The sequence below is a fragment of the Coturnix japonica genome, chromosome 1 (assembly GCF_001577835.2).
Source record: "Coturnix japonica isolate 7356 chromosome 1, Coturnix japonica 2.1, whole genome shotgun sequence".
NCBI lineage: Eukaryota > Metazoa > Chordata > Aves > Galliformes > Phasianidae > Coturnix > Coturnix japonica.
This window is the reverse complement of record NC_029516.1, coordinates 174,339,618-174,366,142: the sequence shown is the minus strand read 5'-3', so window position 1 is coordinate 174,366,142 and position 26,525 is coordinate 174,339,618. Positions and strand designations below refer to the sequence as shown.

Here is a 26,525-nt window from a genome sequence, read left to right as displayed (position 1 = left end):
CACCCCCCCTTCCACCCGTCCCCTCCGGGTGCCGGAGCGCTGCGTCATGGCTGTGCGCCCTGGGCACCACCACGGGATGGGGATGGGATGGGGATGGGATGGGGACGGGATGGGGACAGGGCAGCGCTGCCTCGTGTGCCACCACCGCCCACACCACCCCTTGGGACCCCCCCGCTGGCGGTTGTGGGGAACAAAGGCCGTTTGTGTGGGGCTGCGTCCGGCTGTGGGGCCGCACAAGGGGCCCCTGTGTGCTGCTGACCCCGACCCATGGGGGGCTGCAGTGCCCGCATCCCCTGTGCCCCACATCCTGGGGCTGCCGTGGGGCTGCCAGGAGGGGCAGAGTGTGAGCTGTGGTGACCAGGGACTTGTGGGGAGGGGACCCTCTTCCTGCAGACCCCAGTGGTCATCCCCACAGTGTCCCCATCCCCATATTATCCCCATGCCATGCCGTATCCCCGTGCCCATCCCTGTGCTCATCTCCATGCTCCCAATCCTTGTAATGTCCCCCACTCTCCCCCCCCCCATGTCCCCACAGAGCAGCCTGGTGTCACCCAGGGGTGCAGTGCCAGTTGGGTACCCACCCCCCCCCCCATCGCAGGAACCCCAGGGCACAGGACTGGCTCTCGTGCCCCAGCAGCAGCTCAGGGGATGGGGGCAGACAGCAGAGCACAGGAGGCGTAGGGCCGGGGGGGGCTTTATTGAAAGCAGCTTGGAGGGAGCTGGGTGAGGGGAGCCTGATGCCATGGGGGTCCTGTGGGACAAACCACTCTGCAGTACTTCAGGGGTGGTGGTGGGTCCCCAAGGGGCTGGGGGTCCCCACAGGGCATGGGGCACAGCGGTGGGAGCAGTGGGTCCCCAAGGGGCAGGGGGTGCTCAGGCAGGGGCCAGGGGGGTCGGCTCCATGGGGCAGCCCTATCTCAGGAGGTTGTTGCTCTGTGCCAGAGCTGGAGAGGTGTCACCCAAAAAGTGAATGATGACAGATAAGGGGGGGTGGGATGGGATGGGATGGGGCTGAGGATAAGGATGGGGACGGGATGGGGATGGGGATGAGGATGGGATGGGGATGGAGATGGGGATGAGGATGAGGATGAGGATGAGGATGGGATGGGAATGGAGATGGGGATTAGGATGAGGATGAGATGGGTGTGAGGATGGGATGGGGGTGGGGATGGGGATGGAGATGGGATGGGATGGGGATGAGATGGTGATGAGATGGGTGTGAGGATGGGGATGGGGATGGGGGTGGGGATGAAGATGGGGATGGAGATGGGATGGGCTGGGATGGGAAGGGATGGGATGGGATGGGATGGGATGGGATAGGGATGAGGATGGGATAGGGATGGGAATGGGGATGGGATAGGGATGAGGATGGAGATGGGGATGGAGATGGGGATGGAGATGGGGATGGAGATGGAGATGGGATGGGATGGGATGGGATGGGATGGGATGGGATGGGATGGGATGGGGATGGAATAGGGCTGAGGATGGGGATGGAGATGGGGATGAGGATGAGGATGAGAATGGGAATGGGGATGAGGATGAAGGGAACAGGAGGGAACCCAGCTGGCCCCAGGCCAGCAGGCAGGTAGTGCAGTTGGGCTCTGTAGCACTGAAGCTCACAGCTTGGGGCCACGCTGCACTCCATGGGAGGCAGAGAGCTCGGGGGTGCACAGAGCTGGGGGTGCTCAGCATCGGGGATGCTCGGAGCTGCTGCATGGTGATATTCAGAGCTGGGGGTGCTCAGAATAGGGGTGATGCTCCGGGCTGGGGGTGCTCAGCACCGGGGATGTTTGGATGGGGCTGCTCAGAGCTGGGGGTGCTCAGCAGAGGATGCTCAAAGCTGGGGGTGCCCGGAGCCGGGGATTCTCAGAACCAGGTGTGTTGGGGCTGGGGCGGCGTGGGGCCGGGCAGGGCCGTGTGGGGCTGAGCACAGCCCAGGGTGCCCAGAGTTGGGGGGTGTGATCCCAGAGGAGGGTATGTAGCCATGGTGGTGTCCATACGGGCACTGCAGCCCCGCTGTGCCCTACAGCAGCACACAGGGCCGCTTGGCTTTGGCGGGCGCAGGGTTGAGCACGGCTCGCACCGCCTCGGTGAACACCTCCTTAATGCCCTCCTGCTGCAGCGCCGAGCACTCCAAGTACTTGACAGCTCGGATCTGCCTGCACAGGCTGAGGCCCTGCTGGGTGCTGATGGGCGCCTGGTTCTGCTCCTTCAGGCGGCGCATGGTGTCGGGGTTGGAGCGCAGGTCCTTCTTGGTGCCCACCAGCAGCACGGGCACGCTGGGGCAGTGGTGGCACACCTCGGGGTACCACTTGTGCTTGACGTTCTCGTAGGACGGAGGGCTGGCGATGGAGAAGCAGATGATGAAGACGTTGGTCTGGGGGTAGGAGAGTGGGCGCAGGCGGTCGTAGTCCTCCTGACCGGCCGTGTCCCACAGGTTGAGGTTTATAGTCCGCCCGTCCACCGTGTTCTGAGCGCTGTAGTTGTCGAAGGCGGTGGGGATGTACTCGTTGGGGTACCCGTTGGTGGTGTAGCTGACGACCAGGCTCGTCTTCCCCACGGCGCCGTCGCCCACCACCACGCATTTGATGCTCTGCATCGCGGCGCTGACGGCGTCAGCGGCCTGTGGGGGGACATGGGGTCAGTGGGGGGCTCAGAGATACCACAGTGATGGGGTGGGAGCTTGGGGCTGTGCTGTGTCCATGTGCCATCCCCATCCCTGTCCCCAGCCCAGGACGGGCAGTGGCTGAGTCAGTGCTGTGGGGAAGTGGAAACGCTCGTGGCCATGAGCACATCAATGCCATCTCATAGCAATGAGATGGGAATGGGATGAGATGGGGATGAGATGGGATGGGGATGAGATGGGAATGGGATGAGATGGGGATGAAATGAGATGAGATGGAGATGAGATGGGGATGGGGGTGGGATGAGATGGAGATGGGGATCAATGCCATAGGGACGGGTGGCACCGGGGCATTGCCCAAAGGGAGGGTCCCCATGGAGCTGTGAGACCCCCGGGGTGTCCCCATGGAGCTGTGAGACCCCCGGGGTGGGCGCAGGGTGAGGAGTGAGCGTTTGTGGGTCCGTTGGGTTCATCCTCCCCATGGCAGCGCCTCATAGTGGCACAGGGTCACCCATGGGTGGCATCGAGTGCACAGTCCTCGCCCCCATCCCCGCCCCGCACAGCGCTGCTCTGTTCTCCCACGAGGGCTCCGGCCACCCCCGCTGCCCTCCCAGCCCCCAACGCTCCTTAACCCCTTCTGCCCTCAATGCGATCAGGGCTGCGAGGAGCCCCATAGCAGGGCAGGGGGGGCAACATCCCACCGCCCCCCCCCCCCCCCCCTCCCTCCCCCCCCCCCCCCCCTGCGGTCCCCATCGCCCCCCATCGGCCCACACCCCGGCCAACCCAAAGCGGAGGCGATGGGGTGGGGGCTTCGGGAGGACCATCCGTGCGGGACCCCGAGGCAAAGCCGTGCCCCACAGCCCGACCTCAGCCCCACGGGGCCGCCCCTCCCCGGCCCCGCAGGAGGAGGGGAAGCGGAGGAGGAAGAGGAAGAGGAAGAGCCGCGGTCCCTTCGCGCTGCGCTGGGTGCGGGCGCGGGGCTCGGGGTGATTCATCCCCCACCGCATCACCGGGGCGGGGGGAGACGGCGCAGCTGTGGGGCCGAGCAGAAAACGGGAAGCAAAACCAACCCCGGCCGCTCACACGGGGCATCCCCCCCTCCCACATGGGGCTCTCCGTGGCACCGACGGGACCCACGGGCGGTGCGAACCCGGCGGGGCTCCGTCCACGCTGTCCACGGAACGGAGGAGCCCCACGATGCGCTGAGACGGGAGATGCGGGATTCCCAGCCGTGGGGATGAGGGTCCGACCGGACCCTGTGCCCCATAGGCACACACAGCCCCATAGGCACACACAGCCCCATAGGTACACACGGCCCCATAGGCACACACAGCCCCATTGGCACACACGGCCCCATAGCCACACACAGCCCCATAGCCACACACGGCCCCATAGGCACACACAGCCCCATTGGCACACACAGCCCCATTGGCACACACGGCCCCATTGGCACACACAGCCCCATGGGCACACACAGCCCCATTGGCACACTTAGCTCCATACATGCACCGGGGGCACATTGGAGACGCAGCGTAGGGGACAGTGGTGGGGGATGTGGCCGTGATCAGAATCCACAGGGATGGAGATGGGGATGGAGGTAATGGGGTCTGGGAATGGAGGAGGATGTCTAGATGGAGGTGGGGGTGTGGAGATGGGGATGGAGGATGGAGGTGTGGAGTGTGATGGGGATGGGATGGGGATGAGATGGGGATGGGATGGGGATAAGATGGGATGGGAATGGGATGAGATGGGGATGGGGATGAGATGGGGATGAAATGAGATGAGGATGGGGATGAGATGAAGTTGGGGATGGGATGGGAATGGGATGAGATGGGGATGGTGGAGATGGAGGTCTGAAAATGGGGATGAGAGTGGAGGTGATGGAAATGGGGACAAGTCCGGAGATGGGGCTGGAGATGATGGAGGTGGACGGATGGGGATGGAGATGGGCTCAGCCCTTCAGGACACACGGGGGTCTTCCAGCCCCTCAGTTCGGCCCGTGGGGCAGCAGGACCTCGCACAGTGCACCAGCCCTCCCTGCGTGCGAGGAAGAGGATGGAACATCCCCCCAACCGAGCTCCGGGGCAGCAGCACAGCGCCCTCAGCTCCCCCAATATGAGCTATGGGTACAACTCAGTGCTGACCCCCCATCCCCGGCATCCCAGACCCACACGGGGGGCACCGGGACCGATGGACGCCCCCCTCCCGGCTCCCCCCCATCAGACCCCGCCCTCACAGCCCACCCCGCTCCCCCCTGGCTCACCCCGTCCCATAATGTGGGGCACAATGGGGGGCTCCTCCGCTTCTCTCCTCTCGTCTCCGCTCCGTTCGGTCCCTCCCGACCCCGATCGTTCCTCCCGCCGAGCCCGGCCCGCCCCCGCCGCTTCCTTCCTGCCTCGGCCCGGAGTGGGGGGGTGTCATAGGGCGTGGGGGGGGGGGGGGCGTGGGGGAAGTGGAGGGTTTAGGGAGGGGGGGGAGCGTGGGAACGCGGGGGAACTTCCCCTGTTGGGGGGGGGGGGGGGAATCAATCCCCCCCTCGAGGCGTCGCCCCCAAACCCCACTGAGCCCCCACCCCATAGGAGGGATGGGCGACCCCAGGAGCTGCACAATGGGGCCCTTTGGGGGCTGCCCCCCATTGCTGCCCCCATCCCGGTCCCTGTCCCACCCTCATCCCCACCCCAGTTCCTCCTTTGACCCATCGCAGTCACCATCCCCGTCCCTCTCATCCCATCTCCATCACCCCCATCCCCATCCTAATCCTCATCCCATCCTCACCCCATCTCAATCCTCATCTTATTTCATCCCAGTCCTCCCTCCACCCTCATCTCATCCCATCCCCAACCCTTCCCATCCTCATCCTAATCTCCATCCCCATCCCACCCCCATCCATCCTTATCCCCACTGCCATTCCCTACCCCGGATCCCATTCCCATCTCACCCCATTGTCCCTATCTCCATTTCCAGGCCCAGTTCTTGTCTCCAAAAGCCCACCCTATTCCCATCCTCATCCTCATCCCATTTCCATCACGCTGCCCATCTTCATTCCCATCCCGATCTTTGTCTCCCATCCCATATCACCCCATATCCATCCCCATCCCCCCCACACCCCATTCCCACCCTATTCCCATCCTTATCCCATCCCAATCTTTGTCTCCCATCCCATATCACCCCATATCCATCCCATCCCCATCCCACCTCATCCCCATCCCACCCCACGTCCATCCCCATCCCCAGCCCCATCCCATTCCCATCCTATCTCCATCCTTCCCCTCCCATCCTATATCGCCCCGGGGCTCCCCTTGCCCGACTCCACATCCTAGTCACCCATCCAAGCTCTGCACGCATCCCTTCCTCCTTAGCTTCCTCGTGTGTCTCCCTGTGGCCACGCGCTCAGCTTGCAGTTCACCCTCCGTCCAGCAGGTGGCGCTGCGGCGCAGCGGAGGCGGGCGGGAGGGGCGTGGCCTATGGGAGGGGGCGTGGCCATATTCCAGCTCTCCGATTGGCTGAGCGTGGCTCGAACGGAGGGGGCGTGGTTTGACCGTAGTGGGCGTGGCTTGAGCGGAGGGGGCGTGTCTTGCCGTGGCCCCGCCCCCAGCCGGCAGCGCGTTGGCCGTCGGTTCGGATCCCGGTTCGGATCCCGGTCCGGTCCGACTCCAGATCGCGGAGGCCTCGATGCGGTTGTGGAGCTGAACGATTCGGGACATGGAGCTGCGGGCGGCGGCGGCGCTGTGGGTGCTGTGCGGGTTCCTATTGCAGCCGGCCCGGCCCGAAAGGCCGCCGGGATCCCACCTGGACGATACCGCCATCGCAGGTACGGCCCGAACGGGGGGGGGGGGGGGTTCGGGATGGACGAGGGGGGGGATCCCGGGCTTTGGGATGGGGTTCGGGACACACGGAGGTTCGGGGGGGGGTTCTGAGCTCTGTCGGGCCGTGGGGGGTTGAGCCCGGCCCGGTGCCGTCGGTTCGGCCCGTAGGAAGTTCCCCGGGCCGGGTTGGGAGCGCTCTGTGCCGGTACCGGGCGGTACCGGAGCGTTGCGGGGCCCGGACGGGCGAAGGGGTCAGAGCGGAACCGGCCCGAGAACCGAACCGGGAGAACCGAGACGGGAACGGCCGTTGGTTGGTTGGGGGCGGCCGGGAGCGGCGGCTCCGGGGGGGTCCGGGGTCAGCGGGGGGCGGAGCGGCCGCAGAGGGGACGGCGGAACGGGCTGAGCCGCTCCCGCACGGGGCGCTGCCCGGAGCCGGCCCAGATCGCGGTGCTGGGTGGGGGGGGGGGGGGGGAGAAAAGGGGGTTGGGTCGGTCCGTGTGTCGGTCCGAGGGTCGGTTCGGTTCCGTCCCGAGTTCGGGGCTGGAGCCCCACGAACCGGCCGGGAAAGTGATTGCGCTGCGTTACGGGTTCGTGGCTGCTCGGAATGCTCCGGGCCGGCTATTTTTGGAGGCGGCTTCAGCTTCAGCTTCAGCTGCTGCCTCTGAACTGAGCGGGACCGGCTCCAAAGCGGCACCGCGATGCCACCATCGGCACCGGCCGCTCCACGTGTAACGTGGGCACAAGGCGCTGCTCATCCATCACAACCCCTTTATTATGTGCAGGGTCAGCAACCAGCAGCCCAGGATGCCCAGAGCCACATCCAGCCTGGCCTTGAATGCCTGCAGGGATGGGGCATCCACAGCCTCCTTGGGCAACCTGTGCCAGTGCGTCACCACCCTCTGGGTGTCAAACCCCCCCCTAAGATCCAACCTAAACCTCCCCTGTCTGGCTTTAAATCCATTCCCCCTCAGGGTGATGCAGGTATGGAAGCACTGGAGGAGCACAAGGAAGTCGTTAGAGGCTTCTTACATTACATTACATTAGCCCGGCTGTGGGTTTTGTACACAAATCCTCCTTGCTTGTTTATTCTTCGGACATAGCGTAGGGTGCCTGCGTTGGCTTGGCTTCCAGGCCTATTTTTAAGCAACCTACTTTTTCCACTTAGGAAAAGGACACGGTGAGTCCTAACCCCAAATACCCCCCACTGGATGAGGGATGTGGGCCCAGCACCCACCGTGCTCCCAAGCAGGAGCTGAGTCCTTCTATATCCCCAAACATCAACGTTGTGAGCTCGGATTAATTCATTCCTTCCCATTTTCTGCAGCTCTTAGTGCACGGGAACACACAGAGAGAGAAGGGGGGGAACGTCAGGAATGTCCCACAGCTGAGCTGTGCCGGAGCTGCAGCCACTGCAGGAAGGGGGAAATAGCACGGGATTAAGGCTGCTCAGCATTGCCTGTGTTTAGATCTGTAAGGCTGCCAGCACATAATTAATCTGTGACTAAGCAGAAGAAGTTGTTGTGTTTTTCCTTCAGACGAACCAGAGGTGGGAGAAACCTGAATTGGGGGTCAGGAGGGGAATGTATTTAGGGGGGGGGTGGGCTCTGCCCCCAGGTTGGGTGGGGTCAGGTTGGGGATTGGGGGGATCCATTCCCCAAAGGACTGACAGCATTTGGGGGGGGGTCACTGCCCCTGGGGGTGCCCCAGAGCTGTGGGATATGGCACTGAGGGATGTGGGCACGATGGGGTGGGGGTGGGTGAGGTGATAGTGATAGAATGGCTCCAAGATCATCTGCTAACACCCCCCCCCCCCCCCATATCAGATATCAGGTAGTTGTAAGATTGGATGGGATGGGAATGGGAGCTGGGATCCCATTGATCACTGAGCTGCTGAGTTGTTGGGTTAGGACCCCCCCCACCCCCACCCACCATAGGTGTGTGCCCTCAGCTCAGGGTCCCATTGCCCACCCACAGCCTCAGGCTACTCCATGGATGGGGCCCACAGCCCCAGTCAGTGCTATGGGGTGAAGGGCATCCCCCTATATCCCACCCAGCCCCCTTTCCTTCAGCTTACAGCCATCCCCCCCTATCCCACCTCTGTGCCCCATAGAGCACCATGGAACGCAGCCTGCAACATGTGCTGTTATTGGGAGCTGGCAGTGATTAGCTTACAAATAAATTAAGTGGTCTGGCTCTAAACAGGAGCTAATGGGCACTTGAATTTGATTCCTGCTGCTGCTAATCAACTGTTGCAAAGGGGGCTCTTACACGCAGCACTTAATTCATCTCTCGTCAGCCCCTCGGTGCTTTGGAGGAGCATCTGTGCCCAAGCTGAGGGTACAATGGGGGCAACTCCAGCTGTGGACCCCCATGTTGGGGAGCAGGGCTGTGTCTCTGTGCTGGGGGCACCCATAGCAGATGTACCTGTATGGGGGGCTATGGGGGGGTACCAGGAGCACAAGTAGCTCTGCCCCTTGCACTGAAGGTGCTGTGGTTCTCATCCTGCTCCATGTCCTATGGCTGTAATGGGACGTGCAGCTCAGCAGGGCCCTGCAGGAGCCTGTTTGCTCAGCTGCGTTGGGGGCAGGTTGGTGCCAGCCGGGTGGCTTTGTGCCATTGGGCTTTGGGCAGCACTTTGTGTCTTTGGTGCTTAGAAATGATGGATGGATGGAGAAGGAGAAGCTGCCTCTCCTATGGGAGCTGGCTGAGGTGTCAGCAGCTCAATTGGAACCAATTGAACACATGGAGGTGTTGAAGGCCGGGTTCAATGGGGCCCTGGGCAGCCTGGGCTGGTATCAATGTGGAGGTTGGTGGCCCTGTATGTGGTGGTGGGTTGGATCTTCATGATCCTTGGGGTCCCTTCCATCCCAAACCATCCTATGGTTCATTGATTCCAATATCCCGTCCCTGCTCGCCCCGATCACCCGCATTCAGCTGCCGTCAGCACGGCGCTGCCGCGTCGCTTTGGTTGGCAGGGAAAAAACAAAGAGCTCCTTTCTCCAGCAGGCACAGCCCTCACCTATGGACACGGAGATTGATTTGCAGCCTCACCATTGTGGTTAATGCTGGGCTTCGCTTTGTGTTCTGCTGCGCCCTGGAAGGAGCTGAGACAGGGAGGGGAGCTCAGCCCTGTGTGGTCTATGGGAACCAGAGGTGCTCCCCATCCCTGCAGGCATTCAAGGCCAGGCTGGATGTGGCTCTGGGCAGCCTGGGCTGCTGGTTGGTGACCCTGCACACAGCAGGGGATTGGAACTACATGATCATTGTGGTTCTTTGCAGCCCAGGCTGCCCCTCCATGAGCTCCTGCATCCCCTGCAGGCAGCAGAGTTGCCCCCCCAAAGGACGTGGGCTGCTGTCTCTGCTCCTTCCTCACCCCAGAGCTTTCAGAACTGGTGAATCCCTGTAAGACATGAGGGATAAATAAGGTTAAAATGGGGAGCAGATGCCCCTATATGGCGATGTGGGGCTGGTGATGCTTCCTGCAATGAATTATGCTGTAAAGGGACGTTCCCTGTTTCTGATGGGGGGATGCAGCAGCCCAGCACCCGAGGGACCACCACAATGGTTTGTGGCTCATTGCATGCCCAGAGCTCCACGCTGGAGCTGCTCTGTTTGCCCACAGGTTCTTCTCTTCTCTGTAAAGAAGAGAGAGATAAGGTACGAGGAAGAGATGCTTTCTATGGAGGGCTGGTTTAACCACTTCCTTCTAGTGTTGCATCTCACATCTACAACCCAGGAGCTGCTCTGGCTGCAGAGAAAAGGCCCACAGTGCTCATCCAGCTCCAACCCCCTGCTGTGTGCAGGGTCACCAACCAGCAGCCCAGGCTGCCCAGAGCCACATCCAGCCTGGCCTTGAATGCCTGCAGGGATGGGGCATCCACAGCCTCCTTGGGCAACCTGTTCCAGTGCGTCACCACCCTCTGGGTGTAAAACTCCCTCCTCAGATCCAACCTGAACCTGCCCTGTCTCACTTTAAAGCCATTCCCCCTTTATATGTAGAGCCCAGCACTCAGTGCAGGTTGCTCGGAGCCTCCCATGTGAGCTGTGTGTGCTGAGCTGCCGTCACGCTCCGTGCAGGCAGAGCTGCTGGCACAGCTCAGTGCTGGGCTCCCATCGGTGCTTTGAAGCATCCCATCCGTCTCCTTTGATCCCAAACAGCCACCGTGCCCACATTACTCTGCAGTCCATCCTGCTGGATGCCGGGCTGCAATAGTGCTTCTCAATGGGTGCTCTATGGGAGGGGGGTGATGGCACACATTGCTCACAGTGTCACTCAGGGCTGGAGGTCCCCCCTTCATGCAATGCAGTGATGCAAGGAGGATTCTGTACCTTGGCATTAGGGTTGTGGTGGCTCAGGTTTGGTTTCTTCTCAGCTTTCTTGGGCATGGTGCAATTTCTCAGGCACTGGTGACTCACTGAGCCGCACTCTGTGGTTTCCTGGCTCTCAGCAGCGTTGCTTTCACTTTGTACAAGCGATGGTTGGATTTGCATTGCAGTTACCCCTGGGCTGCATTGGGCAGGGAAGAAGGGACTGTCCCCCCTCTCTCTGCCCTCATGGGGCCCCATATGGAGCCCTGTGTCCTGGGCCCCCCCAAGGATGTGGGATTGGATCCACAGGACGACAAGGGGATGCTCAGAGGGTCCATGGATGATCATAGGGCTGGAGCAGCCCTCTATGGGGGCAGACCGGGCTTGTTGAGCCTATTGCTGCAGGGAGACCTGGCGGTACTTAAAGGGGAGCCCATAAACAGGAGGGAACGTTGTAATGCAGCAGCCCAGACCTGAGCAGCGTGAATCACACTGAGTGATCCCAGTCTCCTCATGCTGAAAGTATTTCAGGAACGCCCTCTCGCTCGGTTTTATTGGTGGGAGCCAGAGGGGACACACCTCGTGTTCCTAACGGCGCTTGGATAACCATGGTGGTGTGTCCATGGCACGGAGCAAACGCTGCTCTGGGGTCGCTTCCATGAGGACATTTGGTTTCCATGCAGTGTGGGATGCAGGGTGGGGATGCTGCCTTCGGTCATAGCTTGGAAACCACATTGGATGGATGGGATGCGTTGCTCTATGGGATGCGTTGCTCCATGGGATGCGTTGCTCTGTGGGATGCGTTGCTCTGTGGGATGCGTTGCTCTGTGGGATGCGTTGCTCTATGGGATGCACTGCTCCGTGGGATGCGTTGCTCCGTGGGATGCGTTGCTCTGTGGGATGCGTTGCTCTATGGGATGCACTGCTCTATGGGATGCGTCGCTCTATGGGATGCGTCGCTCTATGGGATGCGTCGCTCTATGGGATGCATTGCGCTATGGGATGCGTTGCTCTGTGGGATGCGTTGCTCTGTGGGATGCGTTGCTCTATGGGATGCGTTGCTCTGTGGGATGCGGATTGCACTGCTCTATGGGCATGCACTGCTCTATGGACTGCGCTTGCGCTATGCGGATGCGTTGCGCTATGGGATGCGTTGCTCTAGGATGCGTTGCCGGCTATGGGATCGCGTTGCTCTATTGGGATGCGTTGCTCTATGGGATTGCGTTGCGCTATGGCATGGCGTTTGCGCTATGGGAATGCGTTTGCTCTATGGATTAGCGTTGCTCTATGCGGCATGCGTTGCATCTGTGCGGTCATGCGTTGCGCTATGGGATGCGTTGCTACTAGGGATTGCGTTGCTTATGGGTATGCGTTGCGCTTATTGGGATGCGTGATGCCCTATTGGGATGCGTTTGCTCTATTGGGATGCGTTGCTCTATGCGGATGCGTTTGCTACTGTGGATGCGTTGCTCTTATGGCATGCGTTGCTCTTATGGATTGCGTTGCTTCTGGGATGCGTTGCTCGAGGGGGGACGCGTTGCTCTATGGGGACGCGTTTTCTCTATTGCGAGATGCCGTTGCTCTATGGGTTGCGTTGCTTCTCATGGGTTGCGTTGCCTCTATGGGTTGCGTACTGCTCTATTGGGATTGCGTTGGCTCTATGGGATGCGTTGCTCTTGGGATGCGGTTAGGCCTCTATGGGATCGCGTTGCTCTATGGCGACGCGTTGCTCTATGGCGGCTTGCGTTCTCTATGGCATGCGTTGCTCTATGGGATGCGTTGCTCTATGCCGGAGGGGCGTTTGCGCTTATGGGATTGCGGTTTGCGCTATGGATGCGTTGCTCTATGGGATGGCGATTGCCGCTATGGGAGGCGGTGCTCTATGGGGGGGATGCGTTTGCTCTTGGGAATGCGTTGCCGCTATGGATGCGTTGCCCTATATGGGATGCGTTGCTCTATGCGATGGTTGCCCTAAAAATGGGCATGCGCTTTGCTCTATGGGGATGCGTTTGCTCTGATGCGGATGCGTTGCTCTGTTGCGGATGCATTGCTCTATTGGGATCTTGCGTCTATTGGGGATGCGTTGGCTCTGGACGCGTTGCTCTTATGGCGACGCGTTTGCTCTATAGGGACGCGTTGCTCTATGGGTATGCGTTGCTCTGGGATGCGTTGCCTCTATGGGACGGTTGCTCTATGGGACGCGTGGCTCTATGGTTGCGTTGCTCTATGGGTTGCGTTGCTCTATGGGACATGAGTTCCTCTCATGGCGGACTGCGTTGCTCTGGATTTGCGTTGCTCTATGGAATGCATTGCTCTATGGGATGCGTTGTCTTATGGGAACGCGTTGCTCTATGGGACGCCGTTGCTCTTATGGGGTGCGTTGCTCTTATGGAGTTGCGTTGCTCCTATGGGACAGCGTTGCTCTATGGCATGCGTTGCTCTTATGGGAATGCGTTGACTCTGGGATGCGTGCTCTATGGGGACGCGTGTGCTCTATGGGAACGCGTTGCTTCTATGGGACGCGGTATGGCCTCTATGGGTTGCGTTGCTCTATGAGGTATCGACTTTGCTGTCTATGGATGCGTGGCTCTATTGGGATGCGTTTGCTTCTGGGATGCGTTGCTCTACTGGCGACTAGCGTGCTCTATGCGGATGCACTTGCTCTATGGGAGGCGTTGCTCTATGGGACGCCGTTGCTCTATGGGTGGCGTTGCTCTTTGGTTTGCGTTGGCTCTATGTGTTGCGGTTGCTCTAATGGGATGCGTTGCTCTATGGATGCGTTGCTCTGCGGATGCTTTGCTCTATGGCGACGCGTTGCCTTCTATGGGGACGCGTTGCTTATGGGTTTGCTCTATGGGATGCGTTGCTCTGGGATGCGTTGCTCTATGGGACGCGTTGCTCTATGGGACGCGTTGCTCTATGGGATGCGTTGCTCTATGGGATGCGTTGCTCTATGGGATGCGTTGCTCTGTGGGATGCGTTGCTCTATGGGATGCGTTGCTCTATGGGATGCGTTGCTCTTATGGGGTGCGTTGCTCTGTGGGATGCGTTGCTGTATGGGATGGGTTGCTCTATGGGGTGCGTTGCTCTATGGGATGCGTTGCTCTATGGGATGCGTTGCTCTATGGGATGCGTTGCTCCATGGGATGCGTTGCTCTATGGGATGTATCGCTGCCCACGGGGGAGCTGGGGCTGTTGGAAATGGGGCTCCCAAGGACCAAAAGCAAGGTGTGATGTGCGCCATCCCCATCCCCACCCACAGCCCCCCCTATGGGTCTCGCTGCCCGCCAGCCTGGCTGCTCACGGTGCTGGGCCGCCCCATCTCTCGCCCCGCGAATAATGAGCGCTGCGATATTGAATGTAATTAAGGACTCCTGTCCTGCAGGACGCGCAGGCAGCGCTGCAGCGCGCTGAGGACTTCCTTAAATCTGCAGGGCCCTCCCAGTTTGGAGAGCTGCGATGGTTCGATTGCCATCAGCGCAGAGGGGAAGGAATGCAGGAGCAGTTGGGTTATTTGCTTTGGTGTTACGCAGTAACTCAAGCTTTGCTCGTTTCAACCCTTTAGAACTTGCTCTTGCCTTTTGACGTTGCTGTTTTGCAGCAGGTTCAGTGCAGGAGCTCGGTGCTTTGTAGGGCTGGATTCAAGCAGCCTGCTTACCTTACGTGGGCTGAAAGCAAGCAGGGAGCTGCGTGGGCTGCAGGGGAGGGATGGGATGGCAGAGACCCCCAGGGCCCTGCTGGAGCTGGGAAACTGATTGTGAAGGCAATGGGCTGCATTGGGATGGGAGATGGAAACATGGGAGGGGGTGATGGGAAGCACTTGAGGGGTGGGATGGCAGTGGCTGCAGGTGCTGGGATGGAGCTTTGCTGCTGTAAGAGCTGAGCAATGAGGGGCTGAAGGCAGTGAGCAGAGCTGTGCCAAGGAGAGGAGCCCAGCTGGGTGCCCACTGACAGCACAGCGCTGCTGAGCCCCATCCTGGCCCCTGAGCTGCAGCAGGTGGGATGCAAGGGGGGGTCTGTGCTGTGTCCTCTGCCTGCATTGGGCTCCCATGGAGCACACTGGGACCCTGTGCTGTTGTGCTCCCCCCCTATTGCAGGTGCCCCTCCTTGCAGAGGCACCCAAGGGCGTCGCTGAGTGTATCAAAGATCAAACGATGTAATCGTGCCTTTTTGTTGGCATCTTATCTGGGCTGCTTTCTTCCTTTGTGCCTTGTGCAATCTGTTGTAAGAGTCAATATTTGATTGCTGCAGGAGCTCCTTTGGCAGAGGGTTGTGGTGCCTGCGCTGCAGGTCGGGCTGTGTCGGAGCACGGAGCTCAGATCCAACCTGAACCTCCCCTGTCTCCCTTTAAATCCATTCCTCACATCCCAGCTCTGCTTCGCTGACGTCTCAGCATCTAAACCCTGGTGCTGTGGGAAGCAGGGCAGGCAGGAAGGTCGCATGGAGCCCTTGTTTGTATTAACACAACTATGTAAACAGTTCTTTCCCCCCCCCAAATATGATGCACTTTCTTTTTGGCTGCCGTTTGGGTGCTGATGGAAGCGGGCTGTATAAATCACAGCTGTTCTAATTGAGCTCCATCAGATCCCAGCCCCACAGCAGCCCTCATTGATGGCACCTCCTGCCCCACTGCACCCAATGGGGTGTCCTAGGGGGGAGTCCTGTTGTTGGGGTTGCTCCTCCCTGGGTCTGGAATGAGGCACATTGATTCTGAAAGCACCTATTGGTGTGGGGCAGCCATCAGAATAGAGCTGGGTGCCTGCTGGGCTTCTGGGGGGTGGGGAGGGTGATGTGCCCTGGGGGTGACAGCAGGGAGATAAGGGAGGATGAGGTGATAAGAGGAGGGTGAGTCAGTGGGGTGGTGGCAGCTCTGGGGCTGGGGAGGGGGTTATTCCTGGTGTGGGGGCTGTGGATACTGGGGTCTGTGTCTGCAGGAATCATTGCAGCCCACATTGCTGGAGCAGTTGGAAGGGATCTCATTACTAAAGGAGGTTCCTACAATGGGTTGGTGTCCAAATGGGTCTGACTATCCCCATAGAAGGGATGGCTGTGTGTCTGCAGTGCCCCAGGGGGTGCCCACCTGTAGGATGTGAGGGCTGTGATATGCACAGGCTGTTTTGAATGCAGTCTTGCTTCATCTCCCATCACTCTTGGGCAGGGCTGCTCACCCAGCCCTGTGTTCCTTGATGGGGGGTGGCTGTGCCTTGAGGTGGCCCCTGGGGTCTCATCCTTATCAGCACGAGCTTCATTGCTCCTTCCAGCCTTACAATCAGCACCTCTTTCTTCATACCCAGGCTGCAATTAATTAGTCAGCAGCACCTGGGCTGCAATCAGCACCAGCCTGGTGTTGGGGCTGGGCAGCATCAGGGCAGGGTGCATGGAGGGTAAGCAATCAGTGCTGCTTTGCTCACTGTACATCCAAAGCATGAAGCAGCAAATTCCCTTCAGTGTCCTCTCCATGTCCAGGGGGGGGACTCATCACTGGGCTGGGCTGAGGTTTGGGCCCTTAAGTGGATTTTTCTGCCTTATTTCCTTGGATTTCAGTCTGAACCTCACAGCTTCTAATGGGAGCAGGGCTGGAGACTCTTAGGCTCATCTCCCATTGTTCTCAAGCAGTCATTGCTTGGAAACTCTTAGTCTGTATGTGCTTACAGTGAGTCCAGCACAGCTTCCATTGGGCAGGGGCTCAGTGCTGAGCTCACAGGACCCCCCATGTCTTGAATGGGGTGTCTGGGCTGGGGGAATGAGGGTGTGGTGTCTCACCAGGGATGGGGATGAGGATGGGTTGGGATGGGGATGAGTTGGGGTGAAGATGGGGATGGGTTGGGTTGGGATGGGTGGGGATGGAGATAAGATTGGATGGGGATGGGATGGATGTTATTGCTGGTGGGGACTTGGGCATCTACAAGTATCTACAGTGTTATCTTTGAAATTGAGAAAACAAGCCAGAAAAATGCATTTCCTGCTCAGGAAGAAGGGTAACTCCTCTTAATTGGTGTGCTGCAGAAACACCCTGCTAATGGGCACTGCAATGAGGGGAGAAAGATGGGCTCTGGCAGACATGATGCTTTATGCATGGCTGGGGGTTGTGCCATGGGTTGTATTGGGGCTGTGCCATGGGTTGTATTGGGGCTGTGCCATGGGTTGTATTGGGGGCTGTGCCATGGGTTGTATTGGGGCTGTGCCATGGGTTGTACTGGGGCTGTGCCATGGGTTGTATTGGGGCTGTGCCATGGGTTGTACTGGGGTTGTGCCATGGGTTGTGCCATGGGTTGCATTGGGGGCTGTGCCATGGGTTGTATTGGGGCTGTGCCATGGGTTGTACTGGGGGTTGTGCCATGGGTTGTATTGGGGTTGTGCCATGGGTTGTATTGGGGGCTGTGCCATGGGTTGTATTGGGGGCTGTGCCATGGGTTGTATTGGGGCTGTGCCATGGGTTGTATTGGGGCTGTGCCATGGGTTGTATTGGGGGTTGTGCCATGGGTTGTATTGGGGTTGTGCCATGGGTTGTACTGGGGTTGTGCCATGGGTTGTACTGGGGTTGTGCCATGGGTTGTATTGGGGTTGTGCCATGGGTTGTATTGGGGCTGTGCCATGGGTTATATTGGGGGCTGTGCCATGGGTTGTATTGGGGCTGTGCCATGGGTTGTATTGGGGTTGTGCCATGGGTTGTANTATTGGGGCTGTGCCATGGGTTATATTGGGGGCTGTGCCATGGGTTGTATTGGGGCTGTGCCATGGGTTGTATTGGGGTTGTGCCATGGGTTGTATTGGGGGCTGTGCCATGGGTTGTATTGGGGCAGTGCCATGGGTTGTACTGGGGGCAGTGCCATGGGTTGTATTGGGGGCTGTGCCATGGGTTGTATTGGGGTTGTGCCATGGGTTGCCTCACCTTGATGTTCCCCCCCCTCCCAGCAGAGTTCTGCCGCATTGACAAGCCGCTGTGCCACGATGAGGACGAGCAGCTGAGCTTTGAGGCCGTCCGCAACATCCACAAGCAGATGGACGACGATGCCAACGGCAACGTGGACGTGGAGGAAAGCGATGAGGTTGGTTACCTTTGTGCCCACTGCAGGAAAGGGAAGCTCCTTTCTGTTGTCTTGGCCTTTGAAATTGGAGCCGATGGCTTCATGAAAGAGAAAGGAAATGGTTGCTTGCCTATGTAAGCACCCAAAGAAGCTCCTCCATGAGGGATGCTCTCCTCTAAGGCAACAAATGGAATCAACACAGCTGAGGTGTTGGATGAGGGCAGGCCAAGGGAGCCCAGTAGGAGCCCAGTTTCCCCATTCATGGCTCTATAGACGGCAGGGGCTCAGTGTGGGCTGGGAGCACAGGATGGAGGGATGCTGGTGTGCTCTGAGGGCACAGTGAGGCTGATGGGGAACCCTTTAGAATGTCAGTGTGGTGTTGTGGGCTCACTGAAGCACAACCTGCTGCTTCTGCAGGTCCACATCCCCACATGGGCTCAGCAGCCCCCCAGAGCTGTGCTTATGGGACGCACTCAGCCCAGTGCTCCCATCCATCCATTCCCTCAGCCTCAATTCCACCGGGCGGAGTAATTAAAACAAATGTAAACCTTTCCCAGCCAAAGAAATGAGAAGTTTTCAGTTGCCTTCCCCTGCGGCGGCTGTGGCTGCAGCTCTGCCTCCATTCCTGGAGCTGTGCTGGGTTGTGTTGGGGCTGAGAGGCAGCAGCACCTCCAGCAAACCCTGCCCTGCATTGGGATGCCAGCAGGAGCTGGAGCATCAGCTCTGGGAAGCAGAGAGTGCAGGGACAGCCACACTCAGGTGTGTTTTCACACTGGGAAGTGCCCAGATCCTGCCCTGCTCTTCAATCCTCCCTGCTTGATTCCTTCCTTCCTTCCTGGGAGCCAATTTTCAGCCAAGCAGGAGCTGCCATCCATGACCTCAATTAAAGCCAAAGAACCGTCCCTTGTGGGTGAGCTTCTAATTAGCAATCTATTTCTGCTCCCTTTGCTCACCCAGCAGGCAGCTGTGGTGGTGCAGTGCTCAGATGGGGCTGCTGGGCACATTGGGTGCTGTCAGCCCTCGTTCCAAAGGAACCAAGGGGTGTCCCAGCACCCTGCCCATCCTTCCTTGTTCTCATCCATGTGGACATGCAGCTCAGGCAGCGCTGGGGAGGGATTCCCCCCATGTTAGACCTATATCTTACACTGTGAGCAGAGCTGCAGCCTGACTATCCCACAGCCAGCAGCGCTCTGTGCTCCATGCAGAGGTTGGGAGTGATGCACAGTGTGGATCTGTGCTGCTGGGGGGTCCCATGGCCGTGCTGTGTGTTAATGTGCACCTCATTGAGTCCTTAAGGCAGGAGAGACCCTCTGAGATCCCCCAGCCCACCCCACTGTGCCTGCAGTGCTGCTGACACAGCCTGGATGCTGTTGGCCTTTTGGCCACCTGGGCACACTGCAGCTCAGCTCCAGCTCCTTTCCAACCACTCTGCCCCAAGCCTTTAACACTGCATGGTGTTGCTGTGACCAAAGAGCAGGACTCAGCACTGCTCTTGTTGCCCCCCCAGCTCAGCATTGTAGCCATGATCCCCGTCCCTGCTTCCCCCCCAACCCTCCCCCGGTGGCAGCGCTGCAGGGAGCGCTGAGCGATCGCTTTCCCTCTGTGCTCCCTGTGCTAAATATACCAGGCAGCAGCTGGCCCTGCTGTGACATTGCCATGTCCCATAGGTCAGGGCTGTGGGACACGGAGCTGCTGCAGGACCCGGTGCTCAGCTGTGGGCTGGGAGCAGCCTGGGCTGCTGCTGCTGCTGCTCAGTGTGAGCAGGTTGCCCAAGGAGGCTGTGGATGCCCCATCCCTGCAGGCATTCAAGGCCAGGCTGGATGTGGCTCTGGGCAGCCTGGGCTGCTGGTTGCTGACCCTGCACACAGCAGGGGGTTGGAGCTGGATGAGCACTGTGGGCCTGTGCAACCCAGGCCGTGCTGAGACTCTTCACCTGAAAAACCCTTTAGCAAAGGAGGCTGCTTGCAAATCATAGGATCAGCAAGGTTGGAGAAGAGCTCTGAATTCAAATCCAAGCCATCGTGCTGACTGATAGCACCAATAGGGCTGGAAGAACCCTCCAAGACCCCCACCCCACTGTGCCCCCATCCCATGGCTCTGGGACACCCCAGGTATAGTGACCCCCCCCCCCCCCAAAGCAGTCAGTGCCAATGCTGCTCTTTGGAGGAGTAATTCCCCTGGTAGCCAACCTGGCCACCCCCAAACACGACTTGACTCTCACACCTCATTGTGCTGGTGGTGGATTTCAGCCAGGAATTATCTTTGGGTGATGCTGGATGTCCCAGGAATGGGAATCTGAGCTGCAGTGCATCCTGCCGCGCTCCCTGTGACATCCATTGGCCATAGGGATAGCAGGGAGGGCAGTGGATGGGATGCTCTTTGGTCCCTGTGCTGCTGGCAGGGTTAACTGAGGGGCTGCTGCTGTTTCTTCTCCTAGTTCTTGAGGGAGGACCTGAATTACCACGACCCCACGGTCAAGCACAGCACCTTCCATGGAGAAGACAAACTCATCAGCGTGGAGGATCTCTGGAAGGCCTGGAAGACATCTGAAGGTAATAAAACACCCACAAAACCAACCCAACCCAACCAGCACAAGCAGCTGCACTATATGGTGCCTGCACTCTGAGTTTCACATGGCAGCGTGGCTCTGTGTCCCAGAAGAGCACTGACTTCTGCTTTGCTGCCCTTTCTATGTCACTTTTCCAGCTTCCTTTATGGGGTATTTCTGGATTTCCTGCTCTCGGTGCATTTTCCAGCTCTTAGTGCAGCCACCTGAGTATAGCAATGGGAGTAACAGCAGCAGAGAGGTGGCAACAGGGACAGGGAGGGGATTGTCCCTCTCTGCTCTGCCCTCATGAGGCCCCATCTGCAGTGCTGAGTCCAGGTCTGGGGTCCCCAGCATAAGAAAGACATGGAGCTGTTGGAGAGGGTGCAGAGGAGGCCACAAAGATGCTCAGAGGGCTGCAGCACCTCCCATACAAAGACAGGCTGAGGGAGCTGGGCTTGTTCAGCATGGAGAAGAGAAGGCTGCGGGGTGACCTCATTGCCCGCCTCTCTGAGGGCAGCTGTTCCGGACACTCACCACTCTCTCATAAACGAACTTCCCCTCGAATCCAAACCTCAATCTTTTCCTCCCTTCATACTCCAAACCATTTCCCTTTCCTGCTGTTATCTGCCTGCTCAAAGTGTTGACTCCCCTTCCATGTCTGTAGCTGGCCTTCAGTCCTGGCAGGCTGCAATGAGGTCCCCCCCAGCCTTCTTTCTCCATAGTGAACCAAGCCCAAGCTCCCTCAGCCTGTTCTTCTGTATGGCGAGGTGGTTTGGCACCCTCCTGAGCGATCTTTGGATGGCATCCTCTGCACCCTCTCCAAACAGCTCCATGTCGTTCTTATGCTGCGGGACCCAGACCTGGATCAGCACTGCCAGATGGGCCTCATGCAGCAGGATCAGAGAGGACAATCCCTCCCATGTCCTGTTGCCACCTCTCGCTGCCTTGCTTACTCCCATTGCTATACTCAGGTGGCTGCACTAAGGCTGGAAAATTGCACCGAGAGCAGGAAATCAGAAATAACCCATAAAGGAAGCTGGAAAAGTGACATAGAAAGGCGCAAGGACAGAAGTCAGTGCTCTTCTTGGACACAGAGCCACGCTGCATGTTGAAGAACTCAGAGTGCAGGCACCATATAGTGCAGCTTTGCTTGTGCTGGATTGGGTGGGTTGTTTTCGTTGGGTGTTTTATTTTACTTCAAGATGTCTTCCAGAGCCTTGCCAGAGAGTCTCCACGCTGCATGAGTTTGTCTTTCCAGTGGAAGTGCCCTTTAGCTTGACCGTGGGTCGCTGTGAAGATCAGGTCCTCCTCAAGAACTAGGAAGAAAGAAACAGCAGCAGCCCCTCAGTTAACGGCCTGCCAGCAGAACAGGACCAAAGAGCATCCCCAGTTCCACTGCCATCCCTGCTAGTCCTATGGCCAATGGGATGTCAGCAGGAAGCGCGGCGGATGTTGCACTTGCAAGCTCAGATTCCCATTCCTGACATCCGAGCATCACCAAAAGATATAATTCCTGGCTGAAAGCCCCAACCAGCCAGATGAGTGTGAGAGTCAGTCCTGTTATTGGGGGTGGCCAGGTTGGCTACCAGGGAGATTAACTCCTCCAAAGAGCAGCATTGCACTGACTGCTTTGGTGGGGCGCGGGGGCGGGGTCACTATACCTGGGGTGTCCAGCAGCCATGGGATAGGGGCACATGGTTGGCGAGTGGGGTCTTGGCAGCGGTTCTTCAGCCTATTGGTGCTATCAGTCAGCCGATGGAGCTTGGATTTGAATTCAGAGGCTCTTCTCCAAGCCTGCTTGCATCCTAGTGATTTTGCACAGCAGCCTCCATTTGCTGAAAGGCGTTTTCAGGGGAAAGAGCTCTCAGCACGGCTGGGGGTGGGTGGCCAGGCCCACAGGTGCTCATCCAGCGCACAAACCCCTGCTGTCGTGCAGGGGGGGGGGTGGTGGGGGGGGTGGGGGTGGGGGAGAGGGCGCGCCGGTGTGGGCGGGCGGAGGGGTGGGCGCGGGCGGGAGGGAGCGGGGGAGGTGCGCGGTGTGGGGGTGTGGGGAGAGGGGGTGGGGGGGGGGTGGGGGAGTGGCGGCGGGGAGGGAGTGGGGTGGGAGAGGGGAGAGGTAGATGGGGGGGAGGGGGGCGCTCCGGGCGGGGTGCGTGTGTGGGAGAGCGGGGGCGGGGCTGCGAGGGTGGGGGAGGGCGGCGCGTGGGGGGAGCAGCAGCAGCCCGGCTGCTCCCAGCCCACAGCTGAGCACCAGGGTCCTGCAGCAGCCTCCGTGGTCAGCACAGCCGCATGACCTCTGGGGACATCGGCATGTCAGAGCAGAGGCCAGGCTTGGCTGGCCTGGTAATATTTGCACGCAGGAGCACAGAGGGCAAAGCGATCGCTCAGCGCTGCACCTGCAGCGCTGCGGCACCCTGGGGAGGGTTCGGGGGGAAGCGGGCGGGGTGATGGGCTACAATGCTGCTGGGGGGCAACAAGGAGCAGTCGCTGAGGGTCGCTGCTCTTTGGTCAGGAGGCCAACCACCACTGCAGTGTTAAAGGGCTTGGGGCGGTGTTGAGAAAGGAGCGTAGGAGCCAATGCAGTTGCAAGTAGATAGCCAACAGAGGTGGCCAAAACGGCCAACAGCATCCCAGGCTGTGTCAGCAGCACTGCACAGGCACAGGTGGGGATGAGGGAGGGATCTCGGGGTTCATCTCTCTCTTCCTTAAGGACTCATGAAGGTCCACATTAAGCCACACAGTGCAACGCCATGGAGCCCCACCGCAGCACGATGCCACTGTGCATCACTGCCCAAACCTCTGCATGGAGCAACAGAGCGCGTCGCTGGCTGTGGATAGTTCAGGCACGCTGCACGCTCTGCTCACGAAGATGTCAGATATAGCGCTAACTAACATCGCGGGGGAATGTCCCTCCCCAGCGCTGGCCTGAGCTGCATGTCCCACATGAGATAGAGACAAGGAAGGAATCGGGCAGGGTGCTGGGGACACCCCTTGGTATCCTTTGGAAACGATGGGGCGTGACAAGCACACCAAATGTGCCCAGCAGCCCATGGCTGAGCACGTGCAGACGCACCACAGCCGCCTGCTGAGCTGCAGCAAAGAGAGCGCAAACTAGATTTGCTAATTTAGAAGCTCACCCAGGCGAGAGGGGACCGGGTTCTTTGGCTTTAATCTGAGGTCAATGGATGGCAGCTCCTGCTTGCTGAAATTGGCCACCAGGTAATGGGAAGGAAAGAATCAAAGCTAGGGAGGATGGGGATGAGCGAGAAGTTTCTAGGCATTCTTGGTTATCTTAGTTTAAACAACCTTTTGAGTTTTCTGGGTGCACTACTCTGGTTCTTTTCGCTCCAGAGCGTGTACTTTTTGATGTTGCTGCTGTTGTGTTTCTGGGTGCATTGTCTCTCGGAATGCATGGTTAGTCTTTTTGTGGCTGGAGTTGCTGTGTTTGTTTTCCTTTTCTTTCAAGGTCCCTCACAGCAACCAGCACAGTCCAGGGAATGGCGAAGCAGAGCTCAGCCACAGCCGCCTGCAGTCGGTTAAGGCAAAACTGTGTAAAGCTTCTCTTGTTTTGGCTGGAAAGGGTTTTTAGACATTTTGTTATGTATAATGCTTTACTCTGCCCTGGTGATTGAGGTTGAGGAGAGTGTGTGTTTATTTTTATGGAATGGGTATAGCAGCGGGGCTTGAGTGCGTCGGCCGAATGAAGGACAGCTCGTCGGGGGAGGCTGTCTTGAGAGTGCCCATCGTAGTGGTGTGGAACCTGTCAAGGGAGGAATACGCAGCAGTTTGTGCATTCAGGCTGAGCCAACGAACACCACAGGCTGACAATTTCTAGAGGGTTCCCCATCCAGCGCGCAGGCTGTTGGCGCCTCAGAGCACACCGAGCATCCCCTCCATCCTGTGCTCCAGACCCACACTGGAGCGCCCTGCCGCTCTAGAGAGCGATGAATCTGGGGGGAACTGGGCTGGGGGCCTACTGGGCCTTCGGCCTTGGCCGTGCCCTCGAGTGCAGCAAGCCTGCGGAGGCTGTGTTGATTGCCATTTGTGTGCTTGATATGGAGAGGGGCATCCCTGCATGCGGGAGAGCTTCGTGTGTGGGGGGGCGTTGTGGATCCATGAGGTGGCAGAGCATCTAATAATACATGCTGGTTCATGAAGCCGGATCGGCTCCAATTTGCAGGAAGGGCGAAGGGGACAAACAGAAAGGAGGCGTCCTCTGGTTGTGCCGTGGTGGCAGTGGGGGCCACAAAAGGTAGACGCGAACCTGCATCGCTTTTCCTGGCGCACGTCCAGGCGGTTGTCGCCCGTTGGGGCAGTCGGTGCGGTCCGATGCTGCTTGTGGATTGATTGGCGGGACGGGACGCGTCAGAAAGCTCAGGTGTGGATCGGCTGCTCGTCTCTCATCGTGGCACGAGGACGGTGGTCGAATGCGAGGAGAGCTGGGTGCTGGAGGGGGGAACATCAAGGTGGTGGGGGGCAACCATTGGCACACTCGCTCAAGTTGGACAAACTGTGTGCTGTATCGTCTCTCCTGTATCCCGATCGGCGACTGCCCACAGGTCAAGAACCCATGCACGGTGGCGCGCCAAATACAACTATGGCACGAGCCCCGCATACAACCGGCGATGCACAGAACACTCAAATAGCAAGCCAATGGCCATCAGCCCAATACAAACCCATCGGCACAGCCCACCAAATACTAAACCATGGCACACAGCACCCAATACCACGGCGTAATAGCGGCAGAACCCGGAATGAAATAAGCTCCGTATGGCACAGCCGGTCAGTACAACCATGTGTGCAGCGCCCCAGATACAAGCTGTGGGCGCTAGTACCGCAGATTGTCTAGACCTGCACAGACCCCGAATACAAACCAATGCACAGCGCCCAATACAACCCATGGCACAAGCCCCAAATACAACCATGGCACATGCACCCCAATACCAAGGAGACCTATGTGCACAGGCGGCCCCGAGAGGTTCACAACGCGGTGCACACCCCAATGACAACCATGGACGACAAACCCGCAGTACAACCACATGGCACACCCAACTACAAACCCGATGGCAAACCCAAAAAAGAAACCAACCCCAATACAACCATGGCACAGCCCCACATACAACCATGACAGCCCCCAATTACAAACCCAGGTCAACAGCCCCCAATGCAAACCCATGCGCACAACCCATGCACAAACCCCAGTACAACCCATGGACACAGCACCACTAATTATCAACCCCATGGCCACAGCCCAGGGGGTTTACAGTCCAGTGTGCACAGCCCCACATGGCACCCCATGGCCCTGCCCCCGAGGATAGTGGGGTCAACCGCATTGGGCACAAGCCCAATTACAACCCATGGTCACACGCCCAATACAAACCCATGGCACAACCCCCAGCGATGCATAGAAAGGGCAGTCATGGTTGTCTGCCAGGAGTGGCTCCATCTTTTCGTCCAGCTATTGGCTATGCATGTGCCCATTAGCAGGGGTTGTTATCTTGCAGCAGCACGCATTAAAGAGGGTTGAGACCCTTCTTTTCCTGAGCAGGGAAATGCATTTTCTCTGGCTTGTTGTGCGTGCTGATTTGCAAAGAACTCAACAACTGTTAGATACTTGTAGATGCCCAAGTCCCCCACCAGACAATAAACATTCCATCCGCCATCCCCATCAATCTTTATTCTCGCATCCCAACCCAATCCCAAAGAACCCAAACCATCCCATTTACACCCCAACCTCATCACCAATTCCAAACCCATCTCATCCCATCCCTGGTGAGGACACCACACCACCCTCATTCCCCACGCCCAGACACCCCATTCAAGACATTGAGGGGTCTGTGAGCTCAGCTCTGTAGCTGTGGCCCCTGACCCCAATGGAAGCTGTTGCTTGACCCTTCCACTGTAAGTGAGATAAAGATTAGTGTGGTGTGGAGACTGAATGAGAGGTGGTGCGGGCAGCGGAATATGGGGACTGCCTTGAAGAGAAAACGAATAGGGCAGTGGGTGTTGTGTGTGAGTGCTAGGAGGTCCTCCAGCCCTGCTCCATTTAAAGAGTTGCTGTTGAGGTTCGAGACTGAAACATCAGGAAATAATTGTGCAGAAAAAAATGCCACGTTTTAAGGCCCAAAAACCCAGCCCAGCCCAGTCGTGAGTCCCACCCTGGACATGCGAGAGACATGAAGGGAATGCTGCTTCATGTCATCTCTCTCTTT

General features: G+C 58.7%; 2 protein-coding genes across 8 annotated transcripts in view; one reads left to right on the top strand and one right to left on the bottom strand.

The window, feature by feature from the left end:
- Positions 1 to 1,943: 1,943 nt before the first annotated feature.
- On the bottom strand, positions 1,944 to 5,019 carry RHOG (ras homolog family member G). The gene is made up of 2 exons (XM_015852578.2): positions 4,887 to 5,019; positions 1,944 to 2,623 (listed from the first exon to the last, which is right to left on the bottom strand). Exon 2 carries the CDS (start codon positions 2,597 to 2,599, stop codon positions 2,024 to 2,026), a length of 576 nt encoding a protein of 191 aa, XP_015708064.1. The 5' UTR covers positions 2,600 to 2,623; positions 4,887 to 5,019; the 3' UTR covers positions 1,944 to 2,023.
- Positions 5,020 to 6,179: 1,160 nt separating this feature from the next.
- The window catches only part of STIM1 (stromal interaction molecule 1), a 41,184-nt gene continuing 20,838 nt past the window's right edge, over positions 6,180 to 26,525 (top strand). For 2 of the 7 annotated variants that reach the window (XM_032442305.1, XM_032442306.1), the window contains exons 1-3: positions 6,182 to 6,434; positions 17,653 to 17,786; positions 20,203 to 20,317. In XM_032442305.1, coding sequence (XP_032298196.1) covers positions 6,326 to 6,434; positions 17,653 to 17,786; positions 20,203 to 20,317 — 358 coding nt within the window. In that variant the 5' untranslated portion in view covers positions 6,182 to 6,325. Of the gene's footprint in view, positions 6,435 to 11,321; positions 11,434 to 17,652; positions 17,787 to 20,202; positions 20,318 to 26,525 lie in introns of those variants that run through there. The other 5 variants (XM_032442302.1, XM_015852570.2, XM_032442304.1 and 2 more) reach the window with 5 other exon arrangements.

What these genes read in the sequence shown, in the direction of transcription:
- RHOG (XM_015852578.2), bottom strand. Translation starts at nt 2,599, where the DNA reads ATGCAGAGCATCAAATGCGTGGTGGTGGGCGACGGCGCCGTGGGGAAG.